The sequence below is a fragment of the Ursus americanus genome, chromosome 12, assembly GCF_024610735.1.
Source record: "Ursus americanus isolate L20-20 chromosome 12, mUrsAme1.1.p, whole genome shotgun sequence".
Lineage (NCBI taxonomy): Eukaryota > Metazoa > Chordata > Mammalia > Carnivora > Ursidae > Ursus > Ursus americanus.
Genome location: NC_142138.1, coordinates 69,994,735 through 70,016,981, shown reverse-complemented (window position 1 = coordinate 70,016,981; position 22,247 = coordinate 69,994,735). Strand labels below are relative to the sequence as shown.

Sequence of the window (22,247 nt, the reverse complement as noted above, 5' to 3'; positions counted from 1 at the left end):
TTGGGAAGGTCAGCGCGATTCCGTACCCCTAATCCTATCAAATCTGTAATAAATATTTAAGCTCCCCCCCCCTTTTTTTTTCTGGAAAGAAAATGAGAGAAATAGGCAAAGCTTCCTGAACACGCTTCCTGTTTTCTCAAAGGACAGAGATTCTTTGAGATCTGCTCTCCGGAAAAAACAGCTTCACGCCCCTCATCTGCTTAAAAACTAAAGAAACGAAATGAACAGACCATGAGTTTCCTGTAACATCATCTGTCCAGGCATTTCACTAAATAAAGTGAAACTACTAAACAAGGAATTGGGAAATGACTGCAGGTTTTAGAATTGAAGGTGTTTTTTTGTTTTGTTTTGTTTTGTTTTTAAGATTTCGTTCTTAAGCAATCTCCACACACTCAAACCCACCACCCTAGATCAGGAGTCCCGTGCTCCACGGACTGAGCCGGCCAGGGGCCTTGAACTGAAGACTCTTTAATGTCGACTTCTATCCCTTTGCCTCCCAGTAAGACCTAGTAGAAATATCTCCTTCATTTCTTCTTCACTGTGGAAACAGCTTTTCTTTTATTCGTATGTTACTTCCACATATCCATGTGTGGTTATTCACATAAAATCAGATCTAGTGGCCACTGGAAAACAGTAGAGGAAGGCTCAAAAGAAGAAAGGTACACAAGTACACAAGGTCCCGCATAGGGCACTTTGCTGAGCGGGGAGCCAGCTTCTTCCTCTGCCTGCTGCTCCCCCAAGCTTGTGGTCACTCTCTCTCTGACAAATAAATAAAACCCTTAAAAAAAAAAAAAAAAAGGAAAAGAAAAAAGAAAGGTACACAAACAGGTACATGTGTTATAAGGTAAGCCAGGTTCAAAGTACCAAAATAGAGCTAGACAGGGACATCACTATGCTTATTAACAAACTTTTATTGAACACCTACTCTTTGTTAGGTGTGTGTGTGTGTGTGTGTGTTTTAAGATTTTACTTATTTGAGAGGGAGAGAGAGAGAGCGGGAGAATGCACAAGCGACGGGAGGGGCAGAGGGAGAAGACGACTCCCAGTTGAGCAGGGAGCCCAACGTTGGGCTGGATCCCAGGACCCTGGGATCATGACCTGAGCGGAAGGCAGACCCTTAACCAACTAAGCCACCCAGACGTCCCTATTAGGTGTTTCTTTTTCTTTCTTTTTTTTTTTTTCTTATTAGGTGTTTCTGATACCATTCCAGTGCCTTGGACCACCAGAAGACAGTACAGTAGACATAAAAGTTAAATAGTAAAACAAGTTAGCATATGATAAATGCAAAATAAATTACATAGGCAAAAGAATAATATGATGGAAAAGCACTGGATTGAAGTCAAGAGATCTGATTTCTGTCCAAATTCTGATATTCATATGTCCTATGTCACTTAAACCAGTAGTCTGAAGTCTACTGTCCGTAGGTCGAATCCAGTTCCACTCCTGTTTTTGTAAATAAAACTTTATTGGAACACAGTTGTGCTCATTTGTTTATATATTAGATATGGCTGCTCTGGGCAACAATGACAGAGTTAGGTAGTTGTCCTCAATTACACAAAATTTGTCATGGGAAAAAAATTGTCATGGGAATCAAATGGGATAAAATATAAAATTCTTTTTGAAATAAAGGAAGAGGGAAATTAACAGTTTTGAGAGCTTGTTATATACCAAACCTTGTATGGGCACTTTATGTGCATAATCTCATTTGATGGAGTAAATGGCCAAAGACAGCTTATATATCATGTTAGTGGACAGAATAATTAAGAGAAGGACTTGAGTGAGTCTCTTAAAGACGGATAGGGTTTAATTGACAGAAGCAAGAAAAGCTGGGCGAAGTGAACATCACGAACAAGAGTTTAGAGTTAAAAAGTCTTACAGTGTTCATCAAGGGCAAATAAAAAAGTGAACAGAGGGATCAAGTAGGGGAACAGAAGGAGAAACAACTTGACTAAAGGCTTTGAACTTCTCAAAGCACTGAGGAGCCACTGAAGGATTTAAATAGGAAATGACATGCAAAACACTGTTTTAGGAAAAGTGAACTGGTATCAGTGACAAGGGATTAGAGGTAGGAGAGACTATTGTTGTAATTAAAGTTTAGGCCAAAGAAGAGTAGGAAGGAATGGTAGGAATTCTTCCTTAAATAGGAAGAAATGGATTTTAAGAGACATTCCAAATACAGAATAAAAAGGATTTGGTGGGACACCTGGGTGGCTCAGTAGGTTGAGTGTCTAACTTGGGTTCAGGTCATGAGCCCAGGGTCCTGGGATCGAGTTCCGCATCAGCCTCCTTGCTCAGCTGTGAGCCTGCTTCTCCCTCTGCCTGCCACTCCCCCTGCATGTGCTATCTCTCTGGCAAGTAAATAAAATCTTTCATATATATATTATATATATATATATGTATATATATCCCTTATAAATATATATAAAAACATACATTTTATATATATTATATAAAAATATATATTTTATATATTATATATATCGTATGTATATATTGTTATATATATATTATATATATAAAGGATTTGGTGACTGAACGGCACCAACTTTTAAGTTTAGTTATCTAGAAAAATGATGGTAGCACAGATAGTGTTGACAAAAGAAAAAGAGTATAAAAAGGAAGAACAGGACATCTTTAAAGGAAAGATAGTATTTTCATTGGTGACCACTGGAAAAAGCACTAGACCGGAAACCCAGAGTTCTTTATCCACATTGCGTTGTCTTGCGCAAGCCACCTAAACTTCCTCATCTAAAAAATTAGGAGTGTGAATGATACCTCTTGACTCTAAAATGCTGAAATTTTCAACAATATTTAGGTGTTAATAACATGTAAATAGAATTGTTCAGCAGAGATGTAGACTTTCAGTATGTCTTCTGGGGGAGAGAGTGGGGCTAGAGATGGGGATTCAGAAATCTTCAAAGTTGAGGCAATAAAGCCATGAAAGATGAAATCTTTAAATGAAAGAATGTAGTCAGAGAAAAGGATCAAGGACTGAGCTTAAGGGAACACCCACACTCTAGAGCAGGCGGAAGTGGGGCCATTAAGAGATATAGAAGCTGCTGCCAGGTAGGTAAGAGGAGAATTAGGATAGTGTGTTGTCATGGGATCCAAGGGAGGAGAGTTTCAGTAGGCAGCATCAAGGGTGTCAAATGCTACAGAGAGCATGAAGCACATAGCCTTTGTGCTTGGATCTAGCTACTGATTTGGTGGAAGCTACATTAGAGTACCTGATCCTGGGGGCTCCTAGGTGGCTCAGTCCATTAAGCAAGTGCCTTCAGGTTTCGGTCACGATCTCGGGGTCCTGGGATCAAGCCCCCTGCATTGGGCTCCCTACTCAGTGGGGAGTCTTCATCTGCCTCTGCCCCTCCCCCCTTCTTGTGTGTGCAACGCTCTCTCAAATAGATACATAAAATCTTTTTTTTTAATTTTTAAAAAAGACTTTATTTATTCATTTAAGAGACAGAGAGAGAGAGAACATGAGCCAGGTTGGGGGCGGGGAAGGAGGGCAGAGGAAGAAGCAGACTCCTGGCTGAGCAGGGAGCCCGATGTGAAGCTCAGTCCCAGGACCCCGAGATCATGTCCTGAGCATAAGGCAGACGATTAACCAACTGAGTCACCCAGGCGCCCCCAATTAAAAAAAAACAAACAAACCTGATTCTGTGCGATAATTAGTGACTCTGGAAGGTGCACTAGAGTGATAGTAGCTAAGCTGCAGGAGGTTAAGAATTGAGTAGTAGAAAGGAGTCAGAAAGAAGAGACTGTCAAAAATATGAGGAAAAGATGAGGAAGAGGACAATCAGACTCAAGAGAGGTTTTCCAGAAGGGGGAGACCTGATCCCACTTGTGTGAGAAATAAATATTATTTGTAGGGGAAATAAATAAATAAATAATCCAAGAACAACATGAAGTTACAAGATAAAGAGGGGATAAGTGATACAGCAAAAGTTCCAGAGGGGAAAGGTAATCAAGAGCACAAGTGGAGAGGTTTACCTTAGAAAGGAGGTCGTGCTGGGCGCCTGGGTGGCTCAGTTGGTTAAGCATCTGCCTTAGACTCAGGTCATGATCTCGGGGGTCCTAGGATCAAGCCCCGTGTGGGTCTCCTTGCTCAGCAGGGAGTCTGCTTCTCCCTCTCCCTCTGTCTGACCCTCTCTCTGCTCATACTCTCTCTCAAATAAATAAAATAAAATGAAATAAAATAGAAGAGAAAGGAGATCATACTCTCAGAAATCAAGAGACAATTATTCCCTGAGAACAGGGACTTGAGAAATAGGGGAAAGATGTATAACTAGTTGTGAGAAACATGCTAAGTAGCCAATAAACAATAACTAAAGTGACCTAGTAGTCTGATACACTGCCAAGGCTTAAGATGGGAGAAGACCTGGTTTTGGTGGGAACTGGGACAAATGAGTCCGAGTGATATACAGAGAGGGGCAGACGTAGATAAATTCACAGACTTTCATGTTTGCCTCCTGATAACGCTGGGTAGCTTTCCTTAGTCTGGCATACATTTAGCTGCAGCCTTTTTTTTTCTTTTTTGAGATTTATTTATTTATTTTAGTGCTGGAAGGGCAGAGGGAGAGGGAGAGAGAGAATCTCAAGTAGGCTCCATGGCCAGCATGGGGTTTGATCTCACAACCCTGAGATCATGACCTGAGCCAAAATCAGGAATCGGACGCGTAAGCTTAACCAACTGAGCCATCCTGGCAGCCCTCCTGCAGCTTTTTGAATAAAGATGGGGTCTAGTGTCTGAGGAGACTCCCCATTTTGACAGTTCTAGGGCACCCCTTCCTCTTCAAAGCTGGCAAGCACAGTGGCTGTTCTGGCTCTTGTGTCCCTCCTCTGGCCGCGGATTACACATGCACTTACCCACAAGCATCAGCAGCTCCCACCAAAGCAAAGCGGATCCCAGAGCAGAAGAACCTGCTAGTCTGGGCCAGCTGGATGATTATAAAAGGGAAAGGTACTAGTCTCCGAGACTAAGTGAAAACACAAGCCCAGTTCTGAACCCTGTTACCGTCCCACGGGTGGTCCCTGGGAAGCCAGCAGCAGAGTCTCATTTGTTCTCCACAGGATTTCTATCACCCCATCCAGACTTCTAACTTGGTGGAGCTCACCGTCACAAACATTCCTACCCCCTTTCTTCTTCTCTGCTGCTCAGAGGATCAATAGTGGTATTTGAAACCGAAAGTTTCAACTTCCTCCAATCAGCAAACTGTTTAGGTATAAAATTTCTTTAATCAAAAAGGACTTCTCTTCCCTCAATACAAATACACACATTAAAAGTAAAAAATATATATGAGAGAAACATATATTTACACAAATTAGAAACCGCAGTCTCAAGTCCTGGATTAGGGGTTGAGAGAATGGACCTCAGGAGCAACTGGAGGATGGCTTCTCATCTGCTCTAGATGTCCCACAGTCATCTCTCTGGTCATGGTGGGTAGACCAGGACCGGACAGGGTACAGATCCAGTCTGATGGCAGGGTTACTGGCAAACTGTGGCAATGAGGTCCCTTTCCAGAGAGTTTCTTAGGGTCACCAGGGATGACAGCAGATGCTGTAGTAGGTGGAACCGGAGTGGTTGGGACAGAGTGGGTGAAGGGCTGCACTCCATGCTGAACAAAAAGGATGACGCCAATGCTGGCTCCAGTGCCTAAAGGACCATGGCCAAAGGAAATGGTACCTGGGGAGCTGAGGGGAGGGTTGCAAATTGGAGTGGTGTGGATCCAAGCGAGGTGCATAGCTGGCCATTCAGTGAGGTGCCAAGGCTGCTTTGGTTTCAACAGTAGACATCCTCGCTGTGTCTGGTCCATCTTTTCCATGGGAGGTGCAGGAGAAGAAGCAGCTAAGTAACCGTGGTGGCTTGGAAAATGCTAGAAGGGGGAGATAAGAAGAAAAAAAAACATGTGAGAGAGCTTTCAGATTGACTCCACTTGGTTGCTTGAAACTTTTCTTTTCTTGGGGACTCTGTTTGCAATGCAAACATACCTAGCTTTATGCAACAGCTCATTTTCTGCCAGGCCGTGATTAAAAGTTTTAGTCACCTAATTATACTTTCATTTACTTAACAAATACTCGAAGGCTTTTTATGTACCACACACTATATCAGGCACTGGACATCCAGACAGGCACAATAAAACAAACAGTCCTGTACGTTCTCACTATTTATAAAATAATTCATTTTAGAACTTCTTTTATAAAAGTCTATTTTTAGTTGGAATCATCATTTCCCAATTTCTGTACTTTAAATTTTAAATTCCCTTTGTTGAATTTCTTAAGAAATGTAAATTAATATGCAGGCAAGATCCTCCTGCTTATTTTTAAATGAGTTATTCCCACAGCAATAATAACTGTGGTTCATTGACTACAAGAAGGACTGTCCATTATCTATAGGAAATTTTACCCTCCCTGTCATTCAAGTACCCCATAAATACCCTATTATTTGAAGGCAGAAAAAAATAGGTCACTTCCACACTAGGTCTAAGAATCTATCCAGCACTCCTTCTATGGGTGCCCCATGGGTGCCCTCCTCCCCTCCTAGTGATATACTTGTTATGACCAGTCCTTGAAGCCCATACTTCCAGAGGGTTTGGTACAAGGATACTTGGGTCAGAGTAAAAAGAGGGAGAAGGAAGGAGTTTTAGGGCAACAGAGGAGAAAGGATTTATACAGAAAAGCTAAGGACTCTTCCTGCACGACTCATCTGGCCAGGTAAAAAGCCTTCTGTATCTATGTGGAAAGCAGATAAGCTCCAACATGAGGAACAGGGTTAAACTTCACGGAGTTCTTTGTAGTGATCAGAACAAAACAGAACAAAAACCATACAGGAATCAAGACAATGAAGGAAGGTGAGGCATTCCCTCCCCTGAAAAGAAACCCGTTTTCCAGAGAAAACAGAAGAAATACCCCATTTTTGCAGGTACACTTCGTTTCCTTATTTCCCCATCTCCCCGCAGTTTTACAAGTTCTTACCTTGGTCAGCTGGTATCTGCTACTACCCAGTGATGACTTCTGGGCAGTTATATGAGGAAACCAAGTCTTTAACATCCCTTCCACCTGCAGCAAGGTTCCTAGGTAACGTTCCCTGTTAAAAAGACATTCCTTTAAAACGCCATTAAGTGTGAAAAAGCAACAAGACAGGATTGTAGATATCTCCTTTTTTATGAAGTACTGAGGAAAGAACCAGGGGAACTTACCCCATCTGTGGCTTCTGCAAAACACCGACAATACGCTGGATTCTATCCATTGCCACGCTCTGTTGGAAACTGCTCAATCCTGGGGTCAGGGAGAGAGAAAGACATCAAGGATTGAGATTCAAGAATTTAGTCAGGTAAAGGAAGGACAGAGCAGGGTTAAAATAAATTCACTCAAAGAAATTAAATCACAGAAGCAGAAAAGTAATAATGTAGACAGTGAAGATTTATGAGAAATACACATTTAAAACATTAAGAGGAAGAGATGAACCTAGCCCAGATAATTGCAACTAATCAGATAATTACCTCTCTCAAATCGACCCATCTTCAGCCCATTCAGTAGGTCTGTGAGAGGGCGGATGAATCCTTGAAGCTCTTTACACTGTAGGAAAGCAGGACAAAGTCTATGAGAGGACTGAGAATTGCGCATACAGTACTGTTCTTCCCCACCTCCAAATCTGGGAACCAACACTGCCTTCATAAGGTCCTTACTAACCAGCTGGGTGCTAAGCCATTCCAGTATTGTCTCCTTTCCCCTGCTTTTCCTTACCTTCTGAGCAAAAAGCAGGTCTCCTTCTGTGATACAACCCTGGATGTTTAGGTTGGTTTGTAATTCACCATCTCTTGATCTTTTGACCCCAGATCCTGCCATAGGAGAGGCCAAGCCCCGCTGTTTCAAGTGAGATGCTGTACATTGGTTGCTGGAAACCTTGTGCCGTTGCCTGCAGCGGATAGGACCAGGGCTGGGCCGAGAACCTCCCCTCTGCCCAACAGGGTCTGACCTGGGGCCATGGGCCCCCTTGTCCTCCCCTTCACTATCGGAGGGGAAGCCAACGTCACTGTTCACTGGGGACGTGGAAAAAGAGGAAGAGAGAGAGTAGGAAGAACAGGAAGAAACGCTAGCTGGAGAATCCATAGGTTCAGAAGCAGGGGCTGGAAAGCAACTCCGGGAGTACCCAAAGATCGGAACCTGCAACTGAAGAGCAAAGCGAGGGAGTTTGTAACCATAATCTGGAAATTAGGAAATGGACTGGGAGACTGGGGGTACTGTATGGGACGATAATACCTCTTCTCTCCTCCCCAGTATTACAATAGAAAAACTCATTTCCTCCGCCTGCCCACCCTCCGTTAAGAACCTGGACTGCCTCTCTGGCTGCCACAGAACAGCTTCTCAGTCTGACAGAGACTCTGTTCTTTCCTCCCCTCTGTTCAGAGTAAATTACATGACTTGACACCTTCCCCCGACAGTTGTTCACCAGGTCTGTTCCCAGCCTGACCCCGCAGCGAGGGCTATTGGCGAACCCTAAAACTCCGGTAACCCACCCAGTGATCCTGTAGGGACCATTCCCCACAGGGACCTTACGCCTCTTCCCAATCTTTCTGATCCGGATCCCTGAGCCGGGACCCTCTACGGTCGCGCCTGCCACGTGATACTATCCTTCCCAATACCACGATCTGCTTTCGGTCCCTAACCTACTCTCTCCGGGTCTGATCCTCTCGCGCGAATCGCTTCCTTATCCTGCAAGCCTCCTCACCTGTATCGGTCGGCTCAGCCCAGGCTGTCTCCTGCTCCTTCTCCAACTCTGCGGGTCTTGGCTGCCCACCTCCGCCTCTCTCCCACTGGGTCCCGCCCCTTCCCCCCCAGACACGTGCGGCTGGGCACGTGCCTTCCCCCCTGCATACACAGACCTCTCACTCTCATTGGTTGTCTAGCCGGTGGCACGTGACTCTTGTTACTGAAGCTCACATCCCATTTGCTACAGCCTACAGGGGCTCGGCCAATAGAGACCCAGGTAGGTGACGATTGGCTGGAAGGAAGCATTCCGTGCCCCGCCCCTACATGCGGCTTGCGAACCGGACCCGGTGATGAGAAAAGGAGGAGGATGGAAAAAGAGTGGAAAAGGGCGGAGCCCGTGGCCTTAAATAGAATGATGGTGGGCAGGAGACGTGCGGTTGGAGTGTGCAGACTGGTTGTGAGATCTGAGGCGTGCGTGTTGAGATGTGGGACTCAGGGCTCCTCCTCGGTAGCAGACCCCCCACGCGGCCCCCCCTTCTGTTTGAGCGCCTCCTCTCACGAGGGCAGCACGTGGAAGCCATCAGCGACTTGAGTCCGCAACGTGTGTGAGAGAATGTATGTATGCCACTGTGTATCCTCTCCCCCTCAGGGGCCCGGGGCCCTCGTGACTCTCGGGTCTCTGCTTCACTCTCTCCGCCTCCTCCTTCTACAAGTTGGGTGCCTCCTGCCCTGCTGGGTGAGGAGGGTGGGGACTGCCGCCGAGAACACCGCGTCCTCTCGCGCACTCCCACTGGGGCGGCTCCTCCGGCCCTTTCCTTACATAACCCGCCACGCACGTTACCAGCTCAGATGCCAGCCAGCCACGACTCTAGAGGTCAAAGCCGAACTCGGTTGTTCCTGACTTTTCTATCTGGGCTCCTCGGGCCCTGCGCCCTGAATTCTGTGATTCCTAGCGCAGGGACCGGAGTATGGGTAGGTCCCTGATTTCCTAGATTATACCTTTTGTCCAGCTTCATTTCTTTTATTTGTTCCTTAGAGAAGATTCGAAAGTCTTGGAAGGAGGGAAGGTGGCAAGTCCGGAGTTGACTTGAGTCCGGAATTTACTATTCAATGACCCTTGCAGTACTGAAAGGGGATAGGGGCTCAGGGACCGTGGGCTGATTGAGGCTGTGACACCGAAGAGACCGCAAGGGGGCAGCCCAGTTCTGATTAGGATCTCGAGGACAGAGAGAGAGAATTAAAGTTTGTCCCTGCCTGCCCTAATTACGCGCTGGAAAAGGCACATTGTTGGGGGTTGGGGGTGTAAGTGGAGGAGGGTGTGAATTTTTAAGATCTATTCTAAGTAGTTTTTAATATTTTACATATGCTTAACAATGTGCTTATTTTATAAAAAGAAAAAAGTGTTCTACATAAACCTCAACTCTCTTTTCCCAAACACACGGTCTCAACACCATGTGTAATAAAATATTAGAATTAGTCGAAATTAACTGTCTGTTGGTGCTCTTATTCTTCACAACATTTCAGGTTTATTCACAGTCCTAAGTATTCCCTGTAATTCTACTGCCACCTAACTCCCTTCCTAATCTACCCTTCCTATCCCCATATCCTGGTGCTCTCTTTAGTGTTGTGAGATTAGAACAGACCCTCATGAAGGAGTAGACAGTAACCAGATTATTTCATTTATTTATCTTCCAATTTCCTCTTCCCAAATCCCCATCCAAAGAGGTGTAGCAGCCTTCTTTCTCCTAAAAAAGCAAAGAAAGGGAAAAACACCAGGCTCAGGAGGCTCAGAAAGCCCCTCCCTGCCCCCCACCTCTATGAACACTCCCCAGATTTCATTCTCTGGACTAGACTTCCCCCATCTCCTGGTGGATGTGTCCCCTTCCCTCCTCACTCCTTCCTCTCCTAGAATCCCAATTTTAAATTCCTTTCTTATAATACAGGCTTCTGTTCCCTCCTTCTTGCCTCTACTATCTCTCCTCTACTTTAGGGAACCAACCACCACCCCTTCCACCTCTGAACTTTGCCTCTTGACTCTGCCAGGTTGTAGGGCACCTCCCACTATGCCCTCTGGCAACTGCCATATCTTAAACCACCTCCTGGCTGGAACCAGTTTTGATTCCTCAAGGCAGACTGGAAATCTGGAGAGGTTTCTTCTCTGTTTTACCTGCTTCTGTTGTAGGAGGTCCTGAAGTCCTCCCAGTTCAGAAAAAGTAATGACTCTTGTTCGAAAAGTCTTTGCCTCAAATCTCCTAAACCTCTCTAAAATTAGATAAGATTTTTCTAAATGGGACCCCTTGTCCCTTAAGCCGCTGAGAATTGACCAGGCTGGAAACACTAGCCAGAAATATTGGTAAAAAAGATTACTTCACTGACTCCCCCAAGTCCAATGGCTGCACTCTCACCTTCTACATGAAATACATCCCCCCCTGAACGAGGGCACAGGACAGGAGGAGGGGAACAGGACTCTGCAGACTGGATACAGCATCATTCAGATCTGGACTCTGCTAAAATACAGACATCCCCCCACGGTAGGCCAGTGTCATCCTTCCTACCATCCCTCCTCCCCCTCTGGAAGGATAGCCATCTCTTTATACCAACCTTGGTCTTTCTTCTGAGCTTAGAGAAGATCCAGCTCTCCTCCCCATAACTATGAGGAGTCCTTTCCTCTGTGCCTTTCAGCCTCCTGAGCATACCAGGGAGGGTCAACTCAATTCAACAATGTGTATTCTTTATCTGTTATGTGCAGGACACTATGCTTAGTCACTGTGCTAGGTGCTACAATGGGGATGTAAGTGTGATTAAGACCTCACTCCTTTCTTCAGAGAGTTTACAATCTAAATGGAGTCTACTATATACTTAAATACCTTAAAATATTTCCCTGTCCTTGACATCAATCACCAGATTTCATTCCTACTGACTCCTCCCATCTGTGTTCAACTATATTCAGGCTACACTGGTCCTGTTGCCCTTTCTGGCTCCTGCTTCTCTTTTTTCATTACCAGATTTCTCAAATGATTGGTCTGTACTCTCCCTTCCCTTCTTCACAATGTACTCCTTCTCTAACTCCACAAAAACCTAACTTTTGCTCAACCACTCAATTAAAACTTCTTTCTTTAGAGCTAGCAATGACCTCCTTTTCTTTGGCCTCTCGGTCGCTTTTTATTGATTATATTAAACTTTATCTTCTAGGGGCACCTGGGTGGCTCAAACAGTTGAGCACCCAACTCTTGGGTTTAGCTCAGGTCATGATCTCGAGGTTGTGGGATCGAGCCCCACGTCAGGCTCTATGCTCAGTGCTGAGTCTGCTTCAGATTCTCTTTCCCTCTCCTTCACTCTCTCTCTCAAATAAATAAATAAAATTAAAAAAAATAAACTTTATTTTCTAGATTCTATAATACAGACTTGACTATCTGCCTACCTCTTCAATCAATTCTCCATTTTGTTGGTTGATTCCTCTTCCTCCTACTAACTACAGGCACAGTCATTGGCCTTTGGTCTTCTGTGTACCGGCTATATTGAGCTTGTCTACTTTCGTAACTGTGACTTTGCACTTTGTAGCTCTGACCTAGTTCAGCTACCTTTAGGACACCATCAGAGGGTTGTCACCATAAATTCAGCTTGGCCAATACCTAATTTATAACTTCAATCCTAAACCACCGCTCTGACCTTCCGCAGTTCCCATTTTGGTCGGCCATTTTCCCAGACATCCATATTCAGAACTTGTAAGCTATTTCAACTCTCTCCTCATTTATTGCTCATTGCATTTTCTTCATTTATTTTTCTCCTCTCCATTCAAAATGCTACTTCCCTAGTCCAAGCCTTTAATGGATTGTTTCCAGAATGATGTAAATCTCATGCATCTCTCCCCACTCCACTGCATCCTGCATACAACAAATAGTTCTTCTAAAATACCACTTTCAGCGCTCCTGGTTCGCTCAGTCATTGCCGACGATCCCAGGACCAAAGGCAAATGCTTAACTGACTGAGCCACCCAGGCATCCCATAATTGTTTTCATACTTTCATAACTTACTGCCACTCAAAAGCTCACCTATCCTTCAAATATCTTAAACACAGTCACCTTTTAAAAGTCTTCCAGGCAACTCCAGTGTATACTGATCTCTGTCCTTCCATTGACTAAAACACTTGGCTATGTCATATGCTCTCAAATTTATATGTAATTGGACATTGTTACGAACATTTTCATTTTGTTCTAAATGTTTTGTAAGTGCGAACTTGAGTTTTATAAATACTTTGAGGGCAATAACAACATCGTAGGTTTCCTTTTCATCATCAGCAGCATCCTTCACAGTTTTAGTCATAGGTTACATACACATTTAAGTACTATTGAACTGAAATTTAACTGCACCAAATCTTCCCAGTTTTCTGAATGCAAGGTTAGTATTAAATCTCAGTGGAGGGACTCCTGAGTGGCTCAGTCAGTTAAGAAGCCGGCTCTTGGTTTCTGCTCAGGTCATGATCTCAGGGTCCTGGGATCGAGCCCCGTGTCCACTCCACACTCAGTGCGGAATCTGCTTGAGGATTCTCTCTTTCCCCAATCCCTCTGCCTGGATTTCTCTCTCAAATAAATTAAAAAATCTTAAAAAAAAAAAACCAACTAAAAAAAATCTCAGTGAGAGATATGATGGCCAAGCTGAGCTGGACACCTGTATTGCTATATTAGTTATTTGGTTTCTTCCTCCACCAAAGCCTGCTATTTCAGCCCTCCCTCTGTTCTATGTCACCAGCCCTGGGATCTGTCCTTGCCCTGCCCCCTTCACTACCCCCCCCTGCCCCGCCCCCCCATCCCCAATACACTTACTGGTTCCACTGTCATTGGTTTCAATGTTCCAGGCTTCTGACTGTCTGTACCTTCTGTTTCATGACTAGTGGTAGTCTCTGCTTCTTCTCTTACCTCCTTATCCAACCTGTTCTGCCCTCAGTAGGATCAAGAAACACAAAGTTATCATTGCTTCCACCCAACATCCTCAGAGATTCTCTATTTCGACTCCTTCTCTCCTGTCCCCCCCTCAAAACTTAAGCTCAGGAATCCTCTCTACTTTATGTTTGCAGGGATTATGTACCCCTCCCATTCACCACTTTCCCTGACTCAAGGACTGCCCCTCCCTCTCAATATCTTAGCAAGCCTACTGAGTTCTGGCTTTATTCTCTTCCCCAACTGTGGTTAACACTTCTGCTTTGGGCCTACTTCCAAGTTCCATTTCACCTAACTCATTTGCATTTCAACGTTGCCCAGTTTCTCTTTAACTATTACCTATCCTGACCCTCTTAGATGTAGAGGTCACTCACCAGTCTGTCCTCAGATTCAAACATGGAGTAATCAACAGTGAAATTTGCACCAAAGTCATCTGGGGAGGAGAAACAAATCAGTAGTGACAAACGAAAAAGGTAGCAGTAGGTCTAGAAATGGAAAGAGGAAAAAATTGCTCAGAATACTTCAACTTGCACAAGTTGTAAAATTTACTGGTGTAATCTAATGAACTTTTATGTTAAAAATGTTTGTGAATGTATCTGCATTTATATTTTCAACCTGGTATCTAAAATAATTTACAAATGGGAAAATCTTCAAATTGTTTCAACCAGTTTCCAAAGAATTGAAAATCACTAGCTTGAGAAATAACATTATGAGCCTTGTTAGGTCTTTGCTCATAGCCGAATTTCTCTCTGATCTGGTTGTTCGAATTGCAAAGAGAAAGGCAAAGTCTCAGAACTAAGTATCCCCCAAACCTCTGTCCATCCTGCTATGGGTCAGAGCCTTATACATACTCACCATAATTGGGGGTGACTGTGTAATAATAGACAACCTGATAATAATCATCCTCTTCCAGGCCTTCTTCATCCTCATATTCTTGTCCTATGGGGACAAGGACAGAAGTCAGGGGGGATCTGGAACTCCTTAGCAAGAGAAGGACACCTGAAGCTGACCTCAGCTCTGTCGATTTCTTTTCTCTCTGCCTCCGCTCTGAGGGTCTTACTATCTCACTGCCTGTGTACCTCTAAACCCTTCTCAGTCTTTGGGGCTCCATATCTGTGGTGAGGCCTGTTACTCCATGCCCTTTCAATTCAGGAACTCCTAGAGAGAAAACCAGTCCCTTCACATTCTGTAAACCCAAAATGAGAGCTAAAGCTAAAATCGGTAGGAAACAGAGATGCCAGAAATGAAAAACTCCAAATCGCCTCTCCAGTATTCTGCAGACTGTACTGGATTTGTGAGAGAACCTCTCTTCTCAGTGTGTCTCACACGTAACACAAACTACATCCTTAGGCTTTTGGACTTGGGTTTTAGTTCCGGATTCACTGCTAACTAGCAGAATAATCCTGAAGAAGCCACTTAACATCCGCTCTCTTAAAATGAGTCAGCTGGACTAAATGACCCATCTGCATTAGTTTTTCTTCCTTCCCAGGACTAAAAATATGTGCTTTGACATGATTAGATCAAGGACTCCAGGCCTCCTACTAAACACTTCCCTAAGCTCCTTGAATGCTCTCCCGAACCCCAGGCAATGACACACAAATCTGGAGGAAAAGGAAACAATGAGAGTACCTGGCAGACTGAGAACAAAAGAGGGAAGGAGCCAAGTTACTTTGGGGACTCTCTCCCTGAGGGAAGCCAGTTCTCCTCTACCCTAAAGGCCACCCCCCATTTCTGTTTCCTTACTAATATAACAGTTTTTCTCTGGCCCTCTGCAAAAGAAGATACCCTGGCTTCGCTCACTAGTTTCAGACCGCCCCATCTTCCAAGAGCCCACCTCTCTTCCCCACCCTCTCTGTAGTCCCTCTCCATCTTGTTCGACTCTGTGGTGATGGAAAGCTGAGGTGACTCTTGTTAGCACCTCCATGTGTCTGGGGCTCCGTCCGCATCAGCTGTCTCTTCTTTGACAGGACTCTGCTTTCTTCTCCTTCTCCTGGCTCGACTTTCCTGATCCCTCCCCCTCCGCCCTAACACCGGACTCTGGCACAGACGAGTGTTATCACTCCCCATCAAATTGCGCCTCTCACCCTCTCCTCATTTTTCTTTTCTCCCATCCCACTTATGATAGAAGACCTGGCCCAAAAGCTCAGGGAGAGAAGTGAACTTACCCAGGATAAGTGGCACGGCAAGGATGGCTACGAAGAGGACATCCATTCTGGATTCTGCACTATGGCTGTGAAAGTAAAAAAGGAAATTACAGCATTTCTCACCAAACTTACCCCGCCTTCTGCCCTCCTCCAACTCTTCTCCCAGGGGGTAGAATTCCCCACCCACTTGCTGACGGACTAGACCATCAGTTGTGACTGGTCAGCCAGAGCTGCCCAGATTAAGAGAAGCAAAGTGGGTTTTGATGCGAACTGGTTCACTGAGCTCCCCCAACCTGGATTAGATCCATTCAGGATTCCCGCTGCCACTACCAAAACAAGCAAACAAGCAAAAAGCCAAACCAAAACAAAAAAACCCCAGCGTACCTAGGAGCTTCCTGTCTCCCCTCCTCTCCTTCTTCCCTCCTTAGTCCTCACAACAAACTCACCCTCCCTCTCACTGTCCCTAACTTACCATCACCAAGTAGAGATGAGGCTTATTCACAATCTCTCTTCACAGTCAAAATGTTCTGAGGAAGTGATGAGCATTTTTTCTAGACCGAAAAAATTCCTTCCCTCTCCTCTGCCTATCTTGGACTATGAAGTACAGGAGTAATATCAACATCATTGTCTGATACTCAAAGCACTTACTGCACTACTTCTGATAAAAATCTCTCAGCCAAGGCTAGTTATTTCCTCTCTAGTAAGTACTGGCCTCACTTCATTTCTTTCTCTACTTTCTGGATACAGGATGGAAGAAGGGAGGAAACAGCCTCTTTTCCCCGTGTAGATGCCACCCCCTTCTCCCACTTTCAGTCACTTGGTATGCTCCCTTCATTCCAGCCCACAGGGAAAAAGTTCATCTCACTCTTCTCTCTGCTTTTATATTTCCCATTTTCATTTGATTCAACTCAGAAGCATTTGGTAACGTTTATGCTAGGCCTAGTCTGATAGGCAATTCCGGGTCCACCAGCAAGGGAATAAGAATAGTTATGTTTTTTAAGAGGAAGTTAACAAATCTCTATTCAACGTCTACTAAGAGCCAGGCGCTATGAGTCTCCGTGGAACCACCTGTGGACAAGACAGGTTTGGCACCTGCTCTCATCAGTCAGAAGATGGTGTGGTAATAGTTCAAAGGAGAGATGAGAAAAGTTGTCTTACTCCTATCTCTTCCCCTGACTTGGCCTGCTAGGCTCAGAAGCAAGACACACTGGAGTTCTGAGCACTGGCCAGTATGTTTCCACCCTCTCAGCCTTTTAGGGGGAGGATTTGCTTGGTGATGGTGATTTTTTTCGTGTAAATCTATACAATCTATTCCTTCAGCTCCTCTTAAGAATTTCCTGGAAAAAAATGTAAAATGCTTATGTGGATGTACCCATACGCATTAAGTCATAAATCACTTCCAGGAAGGAAAGGAAACCTGGTTCTCTTTGAACAATTTCTACGGTTTTTTGGAACTTTGATCAGTCTCATAAAACAATTTTCCAGATTTCCTCACTTTCCCAACCTGGTACTCTTTTACCTAAATATCCTCCCAAAAGACTGACCCTAGCCCTATCCAAATGAGGTTCCAATACCCTCTTCTCCTACTTTAATTTTCTCTCACTCTAATACACACAACCACTGTGCCTTCCCCCAGCCTGAGGAAAAGACACCAGTGAGGTTCATTTTCAGAAAATAAATGGAGGAAGTATGACCTAAAAGGAACTGTGTGACTAAAAGACTGGTGTGTGTGTGTGTGTGTGTGTGTGTGTGTGTGTGATTTTCCTTCAACCCCATAGCTCGAATTGTTTTTTTACAAACAGTCTCAACTTCAAATCTTAACACCAAATCCTATGTAACCTCCTTCCTAACATTGCTCTCCAGGCTCCTATTCTTCTCTCCGATTCTCTGGTCATGACAGATGAAGGCTTCATTAGCGATATACTTACTGAATTGCATGTTTCCTATACTAGCCTGTTGAAAGAATCTTACTTTTAAGTCTAACCTTCATCGCTTAGGTAGTAGCTCTAGCCCATTTCCTCTCATTCAAGTAAGAACAATACCCGTCCCTATCTCCCTGCACCCTCTATCCTGTGCTTTCTTTGTATTTATCCTTTAGGTTCCAACAGGATCTTCCCCCACTCTGCAGCTCTTCAAGAAGACGTAGAATTGCTATCACCCTTCCCCCACAAAATAACGAAAGGAAGCCGCAGCCAAGGCCCAACCGGACCCAGGAACGCGGGCCAGTCCCGACCCACTCCCTTCTTTGCCTGGCTCGAGCCACTCCCAGAACCCAGGTCGAAGGCTCAGTAGGCAAAGGGACTACAACTCCCAGCAGGTAGTACTGCCCTGTCCCCGCAGCTCCGCCCCCGCCTATTCTCCATTGGCCTTCGGGGGGTGGGGATTGGATGGGAGGTGGCCATGGGGCTGCGGCCGGGGTTTGTTCCCTCCTCGGCTTCCGTAGAGGAAGTCGCGCGGACCAGTATCTGGGGTTTCGGTGTTCCCCCCTCCCCTTCCCCGGGGTCCGGGGGTGACATTGCACCGCGCCCCTCACGGGGTCGCGTCGCCACCCCAAGCGGACTCCCCAGCTGGCGTCCTCCCCCCATCCACCCCTCTTGGCCGGGCTTTCCACCCCGCCCCCAGCTGCCCAGCCATGGGGGCCGCCGTGTTTTTCGGATGCACTTTCGTCGCTTTCGGCCCGGCCTTTGCGCTTTTCTTGATCACTGTGGCTGGGGACCCTCTTCGCGTCATCATCCTGGTCGCGGGGTGAGTAGGGGGTCGACAAGACGCGGGAGGGCGCCAGAGAGAGAGATCCGGAAGGGGCTGGGCGAGCTTGGGAGCCTGAGTTGGGGGAGACAAGTCGGAGGTGAAGATTGGAAAGGGTCGACCCAAGGGTTTAGATGATTTGCCCTTTCCCGCAGTTGGTTTCCGCCTTCCAGGGATCGCACAGATTCCTCCTATACTCCTCCCGGCGACGTCAGAGGAGGCCGAAGGCCAAGACTCGTGAGGGGGGTGTGCTGACCTCCGCCGGCCTAAGGCAGGATCCAGGAATGGATACCTCTCCCTGCTGTGCGCGTACATTCCGACTCACCTCGCTCTGAAGACTCATTAATCAGATTTCTGTCCCTTCCCCTGCGTCCAGGTCCCTACATGACTCCCTTGGTGGAGACAGCGATCCTGTCTCCTCCCAGTCTCCCTGACCATCCGGAAGTCTAACTTCCACTTTCCATGCTGCAGCCTTGATTGGTTCCCCTTTGATTTCTCTGGCTCTCCCTACCCTGACCTGTCTGATTGCCCTTGTCTTTCCTCAGGGCATTTTTCTGGCTGGTCTCCTTGCTCTTGGCCTCTGTGGTCTGGTTCATCTTGGTCCATGTGACCGACCGGTCAGATGCCCGGCTCCAGTATGGCCTCCTGATTTTTGGTGCTGCGGTCTCCGTCCTTCTACAGGAGGTGTTCCGCTTTGCCTACTACAAGCTGCTTAAGTAAGAAGATGGGATGGTTCCGAGGGGAAAAGGGCAGAGGATTGCACTATGAGAAGTGGGGGAGCCCCTGGGTGGTGGGTTTGGAAGAGGAGGCACTAAGGGAGAACGTTAGAGGGAAAGGAGCATTTCTGCCCTCCCTCATATTTCCCCTACCCCACCCCACCCTGCCCCATCCCAGGAAGGCAGATGAGGGGTTAGCATCGCTGAGTGAGGACGGAAGATCACCCATCTCCATCCGCCAGATGGCCTATGGTGAGCCAAGGGAGAGGGACTGGAGGAGGGAGTTGGACACCCCCCCTCTACCAGGGAAGCCAAAAACATCCACGTGCTCTAAGTGGCTGCTGCTTTTCCTCCATACCTGACTTCCAAGGAGAGGTGGTCCGGAGGGAGAGTAGGTGTGGGGGAATTGCGACTGGGAATGGGGCGGGATCACTGGTACTCAAGCTGTAGAGATCTCTGACATTGATGAGACCCTCCTTCCCCCCAGTTTCTGGTCTTTCCTTCGGTATCATCAGTGGTGTCTTCTCTGTTATCAATATTTTGGCTGATGCGCTTGGGCCAGGTGTGGTTGGCATCCATGGAGACTCACCCTATTACTTCCTGACTTCAGGTAAGTGTCTGCTTTCTCCCTTGCCTTCATGCCCCATCCATCCCTGGCCCTGATCTGAGTTATTAGCCTTCGCTAGGAGACCTCTTTGGCTCAACATCTCAGGAGGCTGGGAGAAGATGAGGGATGTATCTCATCCCCATCTCCCTCCCTGCAGCCTTTCTGACAGCAGCCATTATCCTGCTCCATACCTTTTGGGGAGTTGTGTTCTTTGATGCCTGTGAGAGGAGACGGTACTGGGCTTTGGGCCTGGTGGTTGGGAGTCACCTACTGACCTCGGGACTGGTGAGTTGGGGACAGGGGCCCGAGTTAGAGAGAAAAAAATTTAATGGTGAGTGGGATGGAGGGGAGATATATTCTCACTTCTTAACATTTTAAAACATACCTAAGGAGGAGGCAGCAAGGTAAGTGTTTAGAAGTCTCCTCCCTCAGCATCAGTTGTATAACCTGCTCTGGGGTTGCTCTGGGAGGAGTTTGAATGGATTAGTCGAACTGTAATACAGAATGCCTGAGGTGAGCAGGACGGGCAGAAACCTATGAGGGACTGAAAATCAAAGTCCTCTTAACCACAAGATGTTGGTGCCCCGAAGGGAAGGACTGGGGGATTTGAGTGAGCCAACTGGGGGGCTGAGGGAGAGGTTTGGGTCAAAGGCACTAAGAGAATGTGGGCATTAGGCAGAGAGAGAAGCTAACTTCTTTTCTACTCTTACCCCATCCCTAGACATTTCTGAATCCCTGGTACGAGGCCAGCCTGCTGCCCATCTATGCAGTCACTGTTTCCATGGGGCTTTGGGCCTTCATCACAGCTGGAGGTTCCCTCCGAAGTATTCAGCGCAGCCTCTCGTGTAAGGACTGACTACCTGGACTGATCGCCTGACAGATCCCACCTGCCTGCCCACTGCCCATGACTGAGCCCAGCCCTAGCCCGGGTCCATTGCCCACCATTCTCTGCCTCCTCGTCGGTCTGTCCCACCACCTTCAGGGTTTTGCTTTGTCCACTCGTGACCTTTAGTCTCTAGGCTTCACCAGGAGCAGCCTGGGTTCAGCCAGTCAGTGACTGGTGGGTTTGAATCTGTACTTATCCCCACTATCTGGGGACCCCCCTTGTTGTCCAGGACTCCCCATGTGTCAGTGCTCTGCTCTCACCCTGCGCAAGACTCACCCCCCTTCCCCTCTGCAGGCCGACGGCAGGAGGACAGTCGGGTGATGGTGTATTCTGCCCTGCGCATCCCACCCGAGGACTGAGGGAACGTGGGGGGGAACCCCTAGGCCTGGGGTGCCCTCCTGATCTCCTCGCCCTGTATTTCTCCATCTCCAGTTCTGGACAGTGCAGGTTGCCAAGAAAAGGGACCTAGCTTAGCGGTTGCTGTGGAGATGAAATGAATGGAGGCTCAAGGGTAGACGAGCTCTCAGTTTCCCAGTACCTCCTCCCCAGACTGGGCATCTTGGTCTTTTTCTCAGGTCTGAGGGGAACCATTTTTGGTGTGATAAAGACCCCAAACTGCCTTTTTCTTTTTTCTTTCTTTCTTTCTCCCTTTCTTCCTTCCTTCCTTCTTCCTTCCTTCCTTCCTTCCTCCCTCTTTCTTTCTTTCTTTCTTTCTTTCTTTCTTTCTTTCTTTCTTTCTTTCTTTCTCTTCTTTTTTTTTTTGAGTCGGGGAGGGAAGAGGTGTGTTGGAATTCTTCTGACCTCCTTGAACTATATTTTCCCTCCTCAAATTGCTCCTCATGGCGGGACTTATATCTGTCCACCTTTCCCCTTTGTCCCAGGCCTTGGGGAAAAGGAAGGACGTGCATGTTTGGGAAACTGGTATTACTGGAACTAATGTTTTAACCTCCTTGACCACCAGCATCCCTCCCCTCCCCAAGGTGAAGTGGAGGGTGCTGCGGTGAGCTGGCCCACTCCAGAGCTGCATTGCCTCTGGAGAAGCCAGACTACCATGACGTCACAGGGAAGGAGGGCAGATTTTTTTCTAGTTTTTAATTGGGGTGTGGGGGGTGGGTAGGGAGGTTTTCTATAAACTGTATCATTTTCTGCTGAGGATGGCATGTCCCATCCTTTTAATCAAGGTGATTGTGATTTTGACTAATAAAAAGGACTTTATAATTGTGGGGGAACTTGGCTTTTAAGGGAGGGGATAACATGTTAATTGAGATTTCTGTCCTCCCACATCTCTTATCCAGCCTTCTTCCATATCTGGCAACCTCTGATCCCTTTCAGCATAACTTTGGTATGAGGGCAGAAATCTGGGCTGGTGGTCTCACATGTCAGGAACTTTGGGTTAAGTATTTTTCAGAGGCGGATCTCCCCTTGCAGGACTGGGGTAAAAAGAGTTATTCACCCATGCTTCTTTCCCCCTGTCCTTTGCCCACCTCTGCCACCCGAGGGATT

At 46.5% G+C, this 22,247-nt stretch overlaps 3 protein-coding genes across 10 annotated transcripts; 1 reads left to right on the top strand and 2 right to left on the bottom strand.

The window, feature by feature from the left end:
- Window positions 1–2,568: 2,568 nt before the first annotated feature.
- Window positions 2,569–8,850, bottom strand: CIART (circadian associated repressor of transcription). The gene is made up of 6 exons (XM_045804497.2): window positions 8,729–8,850; window positions 7,744–8,169; window positions 7,500–7,575; window positions 7,197–7,275; window positions 6,973–7,084; window positions 2,569–5,873 (listed from the first exon to the last, which is right to left on the bottom strand). The coding sequence occupies exons 2-6, from the start codon at window positions 8,107–8,109 to the stop codon at window positions 5,349–5,351; spliced, it is 1,158 nt and encodes a 385-aa protein (XP_045660453.1). The 5' UTR covers window positions 8,110–8,169; window positions 8,729–8,850; the 3' UTR covers window positions 2,569–5,348.
- A 1,515-nt stretch (window positions 8,851–10,365) lies between these two features.
- Window positions 10,366–16,494, bottom strand: C12H1orf54 (chromosome 12 C1orf54 homolog). Of its 8 annotated transcripts, none has more exons than XR_015726408.1 (7): window positions 15,812–16,494; window positions 14,502–14,585; window positions 14,021–14,079; window positions 13,533–13,643; window positions 11,311–11,445; window positions 11,115–11,216; window positions 10,366–10,454 (listed from the first exon to the last, which is right to left on the bottom strand). XR_015726408.1 is itself a non-coding variant. In XM_087866245.1 (7 exons), the coding sequence occupies exons 2-6, from the start codon at window positions 15,855–15,857 to the stop codon at window positions 11,118–11,120; spliced, it is 399 nt and encodes a 132-aa protein (XP_087722371.1). In that variant the 5' UTR covers window positions 15,858–15,876; window positions 16,263–16,494; the 3' UTR covers window positions 10,366–10,454; window positions 11,115–11,117. The 8 variants fall into 8 exon arrangements, 4 of the variants coding, with proteins under 4 accessions (XP_087722371.1, XP_087722370.1, XP_087722372.1 ...); XR_015726409.1 differs by having other exon boundaries at window positions 11,115–11,213; XR_015726406.1 differs by having other exon boundaries at window positions 11,311–11,395.
- A 1,908-nt stretch (window positions 16,495–18,402) lies between these two features.
- Window positions 18,403–21,965, top strand: APH1A (aph-1A gamma-secretase subunit). The gene is made up of 7 exons (XM_045777129.2): window positions 18,403–18,535; window positions 19,081–19,251; window positions 19,430–19,503; window positions 19,739–19,861; window positions 20,016–20,143; window positions 20,580–20,703; window positions 21,039–21,965. The coding sequence occupies exons 1-7, from the start codon at window positions 18,423–18,425 to the stop codon at window positions 21,101–21,103; spliced, it is 798 nt and encodes a 265-aa protein (XP_045633085.1). The 5' UTR covers window positions 18,403–18,422; the 3' UTR covers window positions 21,104–21,965.
- The last annotated feature ends 282 nt before the right edge of the window (window positions 21,966–22,247 follow it).